Source organism: Fusarium redolens (assembly GCF_020744475.1).
Source record: "Fusarium redolens strain MPI-CAGE-AT-0023 chromosome Unknown BKA55scaffold_17, whole genome shotgun sequence".
NCBI classification, from domain to species: domain Eukaryota; kingdom Fungi; phylum Ascomycota; class Sordariomycetes; order Hypocreales; family Nectriaceae; genus Fusarium; species Fusarium redolens.
The window spans coordinates 501,392-512,666 of record NW_025763680.1 but is presented as its reverse complement, the minus strand read 5'-3'; the positions used below and the strand labels follow the sequence as shown (position 1 = coordinate 512,666).

At 47.3% G+C, this 11,275-nt stretch overlaps 4 protein-coding genes across 4 annotated transcripts; 1 reads left to right on the top strand and 3 right to left on the bottom strand.

The window, feature by feature from the left end:
- Positions 1-341: 341 nt before the first annotated feature.
- Positions 342-1,618, bottom strand: BKA55DRAFT_708708 (Glyoxalase/Bleomycin resistance protein/Dihydroxybiphenyl dioxygenase; the record flags this gene model as incomplete). The annotated part of the gene is made up of 5 exons (XM_046200743.1): positions 342-632; positions 684-951; positions 1,008-1,432; positions 1,484-1,512; positions 1,572-1,618. 5 exons carry the CDS (start codon positions 1,616-1,618, stop codon positions 457-459), a joined length of 945 nt encoding a protein of 314 aa, XP_046044567.1. The 3' UTR covers positions 342-456.
- Positions 1,619-2,135: 517 nt separating this feature from the next.
- BKA55DRAFT_666982 (amino acid permease-domain-containing protein) lies at positions 2,136-6,068 on the top strand (the record flags this gene model as incomplete). Its single annotated transcript, XM_046197800.1, has 13 exons — positions 2,136-2,438; positions 2,492-3,108; positions 3,187-3,190; positions 3,607-3,708; positions 3,969-4,099; positions 4,157-4,361; positions 4,414-4,483; positions 4,534-4,689; positions 4,743-5,004; positions 5,059-5,599; positions 5,649-5,694; positions 5,745-5,827; positions 5,889-6,068. The coding sequence occupies 13 exons, from the start codon at positions 2,136-2,138 to the stop codon at positions 5,991-5,993; spliced, it is 2,625 nt and encodes an 874-aa protein (XP_046044566.1). The 3' UTR covers positions 5,994-6,068.
- Positions 6,069-6,897: 829 nt separating this feature from the next.
- On the bottom strand, positions 6,898-7,927 carry BKA55DRAFT_543987 (GPR1/FUN34/yaaH family-domain-containing protein; the record flags this gene model as incomplete). Its single annotated transcript, XM_046190650.1, has 5 exons — positions 6,898-7,133; positions 7,184-7,444; positions 7,498-7,562; positions 7,612-7,702; positions 7,750-7,927. 5 exons carry the CDS (start codon positions 7,925-7,927, stop codon positions 6,898-6,900), a joined length of 831 nt encoding a protein of 276 aa, XP_046044565.1.
- Positions 7,928-9,033: 1,106 nt separating this feature from the next.
- On the bottom strand, positions 9,034-10,281 carry BKA55DRAFT_521775 (uncharacterized protein; the record flags this gene model as incomplete). The annotated part of the gene is made up of 1 exon (XM_046188536.1): positions 9,034-10,281. One exon carries the CDS (start codon positions 10,279-10,281, stop codon positions 9,034-9,036), a length of 1,248 nt encoding a protein of 415 aa, XP_046044564.1.
- Between the last annotated feature and the right edge of the window lie 994 nt (positions 10,282-11,275).

Here is an 11,275-nt window from a genome sequence, read left to right as displayed (position 1 = left end):
ATGGCTTACACTCGCATGTCTCAACGCTCAACTATAGTACGTAACAAGCTAAAAAGCCCCGCATGTCAGTTGACGCTTGAAAGATAGGCCTACAGCTACTCCAAGTTGATCCATCACTGCGAAGTTCACCCAGCTGCTCGCTTCCTTACACTTGCCCAATTCAGTAAGTGCTGCCTCGGCAGATGGGAAGCGTTAATTGGTTGGAGTAGCAAACCTTAGTGCAAAACCTAGGTTAGAGTTGCCAATCACGGTTAGTGACTAACTGGGGTTCAACGACAAGCGACCAGGGAGACTCTGGCAAAGCAGCAAGTCAACTTGACACTATCATTGTCTTATCATGTGTATGAGCAAGGCATAATATGATAGCAACAGAGTTCACGATGCAATGATTTTGGGTAGCAATGAGCTGAATTTATCTGACGTTGAGGCTGGCTACAGAATCTTTGAATGACTAATCTAGAAATTTGCTTTGCCAGTAAATCCTTCGTTCTGCACCAATTCGATCCAATAATTATCAGGGTCAAGAAGAAATGCGACGTTCTTCATCTTTCCATCTGTGAGTCTCTTCTTCCACGCAACATTAAGCCCTTCCAACCGTGCGCAAGCTGCATAGATATCATCGACAGTAACACCTTTCGCAAAGTCAGTCATTTCAGCCATGGAGGCAAGGCCAATCAACTTACAGGTATGGCCAAATCCTTGAGGCTGATCATTTCCATTATGTACTTGAGAGATCCCGTTCTCTCCGCCTTGCCAGATGAGGGCGAGTAATCCTTCGCGACGTGACAGATCTTCTGTTCCAGTGAATGGACCAGTTGAAGGATACCCCAAAAGAAATGTTTTTGAGTTCCCGTCATCGCTCGCGATAGTTTTGACAAGTTTCATTCCAAGGTTCTCGGTGTAGTAGCGAATAGATCGAGCGGCGTCGGTGACTCGCAGGGCGTATTGATTCTACGTGAACGTCAGTTCGCGATATTTCATGATATGAGAGATAGATGCAGACATACAACACTGGATGGAGCAGGAGCATTAGAAGCCGAACTCTTATTCGATGGACCCTGCTCAGTGATTTGGACCCAGTAACCATCTGGATCCAGAGCTATCACCGGGTCGTTCCTGAAGGAGGCATCCTGCTCAAACTTATAGCCAGCCTTGGCCAGTGTCTGGTAGGTAGCTTGCACATCTGGTACCGAGATGGAAATATGTGAAAAGCCGAGATGTGGTTTCTCATTCCCATTATTCACTCGATAATCTTCATCGTGCTCGGTGCCGTAATTGTGAGTGAGCTCAATTAAGCCTTGGCGATCGAAGGTGAACTTCCCGTGAGATGATGAACCCGGGCTGTCTACACCGAGGAAGTAAAGATCGAACTTATTCTCAGGAAATGAAAGCTTTTGGATAACGCTGAGGCCAAGAAGCTCGTAAAATTGAACTATGAGAGAGCAGTTCAGTAAATCTCCACGAATTTGTGATTTTTACTTACTCGTCCTTTTGGGATCCTTCACGCGAATCCTATCAACTTCAACATTAGCATGCAAAAGCTTGAGTGAGTTGACCCAGGATGCACTCACATCGCATGATTCAGCTTGTATGTCCTGGTATCGGTCCTTCGCTCCATGGTATCGGGTCGAACAGTAGTTAGCGTGGCAAGGCTCGCAACCCGACTTGAGCCTCCGATCCAGCTCTTTAATACTGGAGGTACATGATTGCGTGCTTCAAGATGGTGTGAATGGAGGTATTCAGGCAACACATACTGCTTTGGGTATGGTGGATTTGGATCACCAGCGGGACCAACATCAAGGGTCCCCTTTCCTGATCAAGTAACCAGCTTGCTATGGCAGTGACCCATCGAAGTCTTGAGAATATGTCCAGACAGACCCTTTAGTAGTGTCTTGTCAACCCCGCACCGACTACAGGTCATCACCCCATAGAGATTCCCCAATTCACCCTGGCTTGTCTTCGATGCATGGGGTAGTCAAGTTTAATGGAACGTAAACTTATGATATCTTGGCATGTTATCAGGGGGGATATCAAGGACAACGTTCAAATATGTATTGAGGGGTTAATCGTTGAATTCCCTCTTCTCCGTTGCCACTCATTACGAACCCTGACCAAATCCAATGAAATATCAGAATATGTCCCATTCTATCGGAGGCAAGTCCGCGATCGTAACTGGCGCTGGTAGTGGTATCAACCTCGCATTTGCCGAACAACTTTTGGGTGGCGGATGTAATGTCCTTTTCGCCGACCTCGCCCTGCGTCCTGAAGCTCAGAAGCTGTTGGACGCGCATTCTGGCGCAGTCGAGGGCAAGGGACGAGCTGCTTTCCAGCAAACTGATGTAACTGACTGGAAGCACCTGGAGCGAATGTTCGGAAGGGCAAAAGAGGAATTTGGCGAAATTGACATTGTTTGCCCTGGCGCTGGAGTTTACGAACCGGTATGTGCTCTGGGTCTTGGGAATCGATTGCCACTGACCCAACGCTTTGCTAGAGTTTTAGCAGCTTCTGGTATCCCCCTGGAACCCCACAGAGCAAGGATGGTCTCCACGGAGGACGCTACGCGAGTATTGACATCAATTTGGTTCATCCCATCAGGACCACTCAACTGGCCCTCTCCCGCTTTCTGAGATACGAGAAGAAACCTCGCACGATTGTCATAATCTCGAGCACCAACGCCCAAGACACCTGTCTCTCTACAGCGATCTACGACGCGACAAAACATGCCATCAGTGGATTCGTGCGCGCGATGGCCAAGATCGACCAAGTCGGCGTCCGTATCGCAGCAGTCGCACCAGGTATCATCAAAACGCCTCTCTTTATGGAGAACCCAGATAAACTTGCAATGATTGATACCAACAAGGATGTTCTAGTTGAGCCATCAGAGGTCGCTAGTGTCATGGTTGCCTTGATCGAGAGAGACAGCATTTGCTCAACAATCGATCAAGCGAGGACGGGACCGCAGGACATCGAGATCAAGAGCGGGTCGATTATTGAAGTGACCAAGAACCGAGCTCGTGTTGTCAACACATATCACGATCCGGGTCCTTCGGGTGCTGGGGCAGTTGGGTCCAACTTTGCCACTTCGGAGTACACTACGTTGGCTTTACTGTTGACTCCAGGATGGGGAGACCATACTTTGAAGACGAGCAGCAACCTTTGATCATTACCATAATAAACATTTTGTAGCAGAGTTTCGACCAAATTGATCCATTTTAACACCCGTTAGTGCATGTGACTGACGATATTTCATATATAGTCCAGCTATAATCACTATGAACCCCAGTTAAACTCTAATATTAGAGCAGTTGAGACACCGGCTTAGCTGCTGTTGATTCGTAAAGAAGGAGGTTTCAATGATAGTATTGATCAGCGAGCGGGATCATCACGGGTGCAAATTATCGGGGCTGGATCCAGTATCCCAAGAGAGGCGGTTACGTCGGAAGTTTGATAGGACTCCATTCGACCGCCAATGCCCCGTAACTGCTGTGCAACATAAAGCCACTTGCGATAGGCTAAGGCATGTTGTACTCGGTCTGAGGGGAGTCGAGGCACGACGCAACAGCAACTCCGTCAAATAGATGATATTGAAATCATCACGCGCCCAAGGATATCTCAATAACCTATTTAAATCACGTCCGTGTCCATGCGGCGAACGTAGATAAGTGGCCAAACCGTAAAGAGCCTCGCGACGCCGCTACTCCCAGCAAAGTAAGTCCAGACTGTGCCATCCTAATTGTGTCTAGTGCAACGCGTGGGTTACACCAAGGACCGTGATCTCGCTTGTTTTCCCCGCACGATAACGACCATCCCTGAAAAAGCTTATCTCGGCAGTCTTGGCCCTGGGGGGAGTCCTTGGCATTCTTATCAGCTCGCTTGCAGTCTATGAACGCTTCGTGATGGGGTTTATTTAAGATATATCCCGTCGTGTTGAACGTAGCTACTACTGAGAGCAACAAGGACTCGCATAGCTCAAGATTTGGCAGATTTCGCCAGCTATTCTCACCATGGCCGATCCGACTCCTCACCAGGTTACAGAAGGTCACTTGCGGCCGCGCCTGAGCAAGCTGACTATGGTCGCAATGACATTCGCGATTCTCAAGTAAGCAGATCCACATTTCCCTTGTTAGCCAAAGATTGACTAAACTGACTTCCGCAGCACTTGGATCGCGTTGGGTGGCACAATTGGTATCGTGATGCCGTCTGGAGGTCCAGTCGCGCTCCTATACGGCTTCATCTTCTGTGTCGCTTGCAACTTTGCTCTAGCCTTTAGCCTTGGTGAACTTGCAGCTATTTGGCCAACAGCAGGCGGACAATATCATTTCGTGTACGCTCTCAGTAGTGAAAAATGGAAGAGGTTTCTGGTATGTCCAAATTTCCAGCACGATAACGCGAAAAGAAGCTAATAACCTCCAGAGTCTTTGTGCGGGATGGATCAATATTGCCGGTTGGCTCACCCTTGTAACAACCGAAGCGATCTTCTCTGGTGAGTAGGCCCTGTAAAAATAACCAGGCCTTTTTGCTAATGGGTTTCAGCTATGTTCATTGCTGCCGCTATTGTCGTCGCGTCGGGGAGATCATCACCTGTCGACTCTTGGACAACATACCTTGTCTTCCTTGCCATCATCACATTTTCGACCATTGTGAACATCTGGGGAAATTCGATTCTTGGACCTTGGAGCAACTTCGCCCGTAAGCTTCCACTTCCATAACCCAGCATATAACTTTCTAACTGTGACACCAAGTCTACTGGTCAATCCTAAGCGTTGTCATCATTAGCATCATTCTGTTGTCCATGTCAGAAAAGACCAGCGCCGAGTTCGTTTTCACAACTTTCAATAATGAGACGGGATGGTCCGATGGAATGGCATGGCTTCTAGGCCTCCTTCAATCTGCTCTATCCATGATTGGATTTGACGCGGTTTTGCATATGACTGAAGAAATGCCTAACCCCCATCTAGATGCTCCCCTTGCAATCGTCTATGCCATTGGCGTTGGTGGTTCTACGTGAGTCTTGAATCCCTTCTTAACACAAAAGATATGGAATGCTGAGTCTTGTAGCGGCGTGATCTTCATCCTGGTCATCCTCTTCTGTCTGACTGATGTTGACAAACTTGTGAGCTCACCGACGGGTCAACCCCTGATCGCTCTTTTCGACCAAGCTACAAACAGCCGAGCAGCATCTACCATCATCAGCTGCATGTTGGGTTTGTGTTTTATCCACGGCACAAACGGATCTATCACCACCACAAGTCGATTGATATACTCCATGGCTCGAGATAACGGCTTCTTTTTCTCGCGATATTTTAACCATATCAACCCGAAGCTGGAGGTTCCAGTTCGCACCATCGTCTTCACATACATCTTCAATGTGCTATTTGGTGCCCTTTACCTAGGCCCTACGGTCGCTTTTAACGCGTTCATCGCGTCTTGCACTATTCTTCTCAACATCTCATACGCTTTCCCAATTTTTGTCTTGGTCATTCGAGGCAGAGGCATCCTCGCTCCTCATCAGCATCCCCATACGCCATGGAAGCTTGGAAACTTCTGGGGATATCTGGTCAACTGGACTGCTTGTCTGTACGTCTCGGTAACTTCAGTGGTATGTTGGCTTCCGGCTACAAGTGCAGTGATATGCTCACATGACACAGCTGTTCTGTTTCCCTCCATCGTTACATGTCACTGGAAACACAATGAGTACGTGCTATCTGTCTCCGGTTATTAATCGTCTGCTCACATCATCACAGATTATGTCTCTGTAGTCATCGCAATCTGCAGCCTTGCAATTGCGATTTACTGGATTGCTCGCGGGAAGACCTTCGAGGGACCTGTAAGTTCTCTCTCTCCCTCCCTCTTATGTTGGCGGAGTGCAATGCTAATTAGTGGCTCAGAACCTCGAAACCATCATGGCCCAAAGAGAAGAAGTGGCTCACGCACCTGACCATGGCAGACGTGGCGAGAAGGAAGATATGCATGATCAATCTGTATCTGCTTAGATTATGTAGTGTTTTAGGCCTCATTGGCGATTCAATAGTAATATTTCTTCATATCGGCAACATGATACACACGATAAATAAGACCAAGCTATGCATATTAAAATGTCAAGCCATACACAACACACATGTTTGGGCCTCAGCATTCTTAGGGGATTCAGTCAGCTCCCTAGTACCATAGTAAAAAATTTAAAGATTAACTTATTTTACATAAGGAAAAGATAGTGCGTAGGAATTGGTAGTCGACAGGCCCGCAGAGGAGGAAAGGTACAGGGTAAGTCACCTTTGACTAAGGTTTGGGTTTCGCGTATTTCCTCTAATAGAATCCTTATCAGCCGAATCATATCTCAAGCTTTCCCTTAATCGGAGCATTTAGAGTGCTTATCTCTGATAAGATAAGCCATATGGTGTAGAACTAATGGCTTATCAACCAGACGATATAACTATTAACCCATACTATTGTATCATGATCAAGTTGGATGGGCAAGACCTTTGTAGCAAAATAGACTCTTACGCCACTTCGTCCCGATTACCTCTTTACAACATGATTACCGTTTTCTTGGACAGATACTCCATTGCTCCACATCACAGAAATGCAACCTTTACACATGGTATAATGCACGCTTCTGACATGTCAATAGCATTACTTACCAGATTACAAGAAAATTGCTTGCAACATTACAGAAAACTCTCTTGTACTCCGTCATATTGACACTAATTACGTATCAGTCCATTATAATCAAGCCATAAACGTAGATATAAGCATAAAAGCAACATGCGACAGGAAGCAGGGCTTTTTATCAGACAGATTCCTACCGAAGACCTTAATTCCAACGGCTCCTTTCCCAATATGACAAGAATATCCGCCTCTAGACAGGATAGTATCACTCAAGCCATGTAACCCATTTCAAACCGTCTTGCTTGCATCCTTCTTAGCATCACTCTTGCCGCGGATGATAGTCGACAGATCGCCGAGAGGCAGCATGATGGGGAAGTCGACAGACATAAGTAGAATAGACATGAACATATACCAGCCGATTAATGATAGAGCAAACAACAATCCCGCTCCAGCGTGCTGGCACTTGAGCGCAAGGTTAGCCTTCCCTTGGGAAACGGCAAAGAACGCAGCGGCAAGGCAAGAGACTATCACGAGGGTTAATGAGTGCTGCACAAATGGGGGTTATCGGACTTACAGCAAGGAACAAGCAAGAGGAGGATGGAGAACAGAGCGACATTCGTTCGAATACTCGCGATAGAATAGATAGTGCATAGGATAGCCATAGCAATTAGGAAGAATGCGAAAGTCGAGTAGAATTGAGGCTGAGCGAGACCATTGGCAGCCGTACCGTCGGTGGAGTAGGTGCTATAGGCGCCGGAATCAGGGACAACAGTTGTACCGAATGCGAGCCAGAAGCCCCCGAAGGTGAAGAAGACGGTTGATGGGAAGGTGTTTCCTAGAAGACTGGCATTAGTTGAAGAATTGCAATGAGCTTGAGATAATGCTTACCAAGAATCCATTCACCAATACCTCCCAAGACAAGAAGAACACCACCCAATCCAAAGTAGGCACCACTGCGGTCTGTTAGCTGTTGCTCACAATGGGAGGGATGGTGAGACCTACACGTTCGCAGCAGCAGCAAAACCACCAGCTCCCTGCCATCCGAGCAAGCCCATGGATGCTGGCGTGGAGCACATCAAGAATCCAGCCAAAGCTGCACTCATTAGTATGACAGGGATTACCGGAAGCACTAGTACATACCAACTGGTGTAGGGTTGCCGAAGGTCTTTCGAAGGTCTCCCTTCACCCTATTCTGTGGCTGGAGATAAAGCTGCTCGAACAACTCTGGCGAGATGGGGATGCTCCGAGTTGGATGAACATGATCCAACTCTTCGCCTTCGCTTCGAGGCTTGCCGTTGATGCTGGTACGGGGAGACATGCTGAGCTTGGTATATGAGCAGACGCGTTTCGTAAAGGAGCTTGGTAGGGAGGGTTATGAGAGACAGGGGAGCTCAAGCTTGATGACTACGAATGTTGAGGGGAAGCTCCAATACCTTATAAGCTATGTGATAGCTACCAAGGAGAATTAAAGTTTCCTTTTCCCCGGGTTGATGGTCTGGGGAAGTGGACTCTGAGGAAGGCATGCGGAGATGTTACATTGGCTTGAAGTTAGATCCATGCACAAGAGATAGCTAGCTTCAGGCCAATCTAGAGATCGTCCGAAATACCGGCTCGGCCTTCAAGTGCCGAATAAACGCGAAACTCCGTGGTCCATGGATAATTGGACTCCGGGATGATGATCAAGTCCGAATACTCAACAGAGACAGCTGTTGACATGACACGTTGGTCTGCAACCATGTTGATGATAAACATTGGGATGATACACAGCAATGCACCTTAGGTCTCAGTAAATTACAAGGGAGACGTTACTTGTTCTGAGTCAAGGAATGCTTCATCAAATTCACCAAGAAACTCAATTGCCTGCTTGGCACTACCATGCTTCACGATGCTTGGACATCAAAATCCAAGCCATTCGGTCGAGCGGCAGACTATATAGACTACAGGATGTCGATCAAGAGCTATACCAGCATTATATGCCGTTGTCTCAGTGTAACCAAGTATACCCAACTTGTGAAGTGTTCGCGATAGTGCGACGACCAATAAACGCCAGCACAAGCTGAATGCGGAGACGGGTCCGGGTTGCGGGATCACCTCCGCACTGCACCTCAGAACCAACCAGTGATAGGCTAGCAAGATGAAAGATCTCAGATGATGTTATTGCTATGGAGATCGTGATACATGTGATAATTGGTCTGGTGATTAGATAGATCAGGCTTAGGTCGGTGTAGAAGACGGTGAGGGATGCGGAGGTTACGGATATCAAATTACCGAGATCAACCTTTCATGCTAGCCAGGTGTTGATACTACCCTGGGTAACAGTTCTCCATTCTGATGAAAGCATGGCTGTTTATTTGCCAGAGATCAGTGCATTGACGTGTCCGCTTTGACGATAAACGATACCACGTCAACGTTCAGATCGACAGATCAGCTAGATCCGGTGCCTTCAGCTTTGACATCCTCCCATTCACTCTCCTGCGTCGAAACTTCATCCTCTTCAGGGAGTTGTTTCTTCAGCCCCTCAAGAACAGTCTTCAAGCCATCCGAGACCTTATGATTATTCACTCTCTGGATCCTCTGCTCCAGCTCCCTGATCTTATCCTTCAACTCTTGCGTCTTGACATCGGTCAGATCAACCACCTCAGCATCCTCCTCTTGTTCCTCTTTAATCTCGTCCTTTCCTTCGTCTGGCCGTTCAAGACCATCACCCCAAGCTTCCGCAAAAGCCTGCGCCATGTTGTGATCCTTGATTGCAAACACAATCTCATCAATGTATTCCCATCTCTCCTTTAACGGCTTTGACTTGTCGTATTTTGGACTTAGAACAGATTTCCAAATTCTTGCTATTTCACCGACGGGGTTTCCATGCGCTCCACAGCCCCAGGCTCCGAGTACGAGGCGTTTGGACTTTTTAAACATAGCGATTCGCATAACAGCCCTCATCTTGGCTTGCGCTGTGTCGCGATCCTTCTTGTTGGCGTATGATGCTACTCCGTCGCCGTCGAGCTCGAATTCCGGGCCGCGGATCATAGCTGCTGTGATACAGTCGACGTAAAATCGATCTTTCTTGTCCAAATCGTTCCCTTCTTCATCTCTGAAGACCAACACATTCGGAGTCCAAATCGAAGAATATTCGGGAAGTCGGTACCACTCGTCCTTGAGAGAAGGATACAACGTAGTACGCATGCATAATGACTCCTCCTGACTGTTTGCACCATTGAGAAATCCGCCTCCAGGGTTCAGTGGTGAGCCCATGTTCAAAATCGTCACATGAGCTCTAGTATTACCAAGATCTGCTTTGATGCCCACCGGTGTCTCAATATTGAGAAGATCTCGCGCAGCCGTAAGCGTATCGACTTCCCTAAATGATATTCTGGGTGTTTTAAGCTTTTCCAAGCTCTCATAGGGATCTTCAGCGCCATTTGTAGATTTGCCTTTCGTTGCTGTATCGCCCTTATCCTTCTGTTCCTTCAAGAGCTTCTCATAGACTGCAGGCAAGACTGGGCCATTGATGAAAGGTACAAGCTCTGCCGAATTGATTCCTTTCTGAGCACCGGGATATCCAGGGAGTAGGCTGGGAATGACCTTGTTGATGGTGGCCTTTGCCTTTTTGGCGCGTGCATCCTTGCGAAAAGCCGCCGGTGGTCGGCCAACGGACGGCTCAGTTCGTCCCATGATTCTTGACCTCCAGTCGTGATTTTAAGAGGTGAAACGTAAAGATTGGCGTCGCAGGTGACTCAGTTCGAGATTATCAATTTGGGCGTCTTCAGTGGACACCTTTTGGTTGGGGACCTTGATGAGCAGCGACCCAGATCAGCGTAAAACTGCCTACAAAGGTGTTTTGGGCTTGGAATAAATTTTGTGGCGATAAAGAAGGAAAAGGTGAAATTGATTTGCCAAATGAAGCATCATGGAGACGTCAAATGCGCAGACTGAATTGTCGCCACTGATGACTGCCTGACCTCGTCACATGATCAAGACTAAAATCCGTCTTTCGGCCGAAACCTTGGATACGGAAAACACCAAGTGACCGATAAACTTTAAACTCACGATACATGATACGATAATTGTAGCATCATGATATTGATGAGATTTATGAGATTGAACGTCGATTCATGCTGCATTTGCTAGCCACGTATTAATTAATGGCCTCAAGAAGGCAGTCTTGGCATTTGTAACAAAGACATGGAATAACTCGTACCAAAATCACATGAAGTACCATGTCCCAATATTTATAATCGCTAATTATTCTTCAGCTCAACAACATGTGATCAGCCTTGCCAGCACATGAGATGACCCATTTCCATTTACGATCAAACCTCGGCCGGAGTTTTGGTAGGGAACGCACGGCAAATAGTGGACTGATCAGATCCACAGTCGGCTTTCTTCGTATCCATTTCCCCCTACAAACTCCGTCGGACATTTTAAGCATGATTCCAACAGCCCAAGCGTCTTATCTCTAATTAACAACATCCCTGTCTAGCACCTGTCAAAACCACGTTTCAGTGGATCCAAACAAGAATTATCGAAAATGTCGGCGCTGCTAGACGGCGATTTCCCGACTCCCGGAGATATCGCAGCAGATTATGCAGACTTCGTCATCAAGATCTAATTACGTTCCTTGATACCCGCAAGATCGAAAGGTGTTAGGCCCCCTTACGCCCAAATC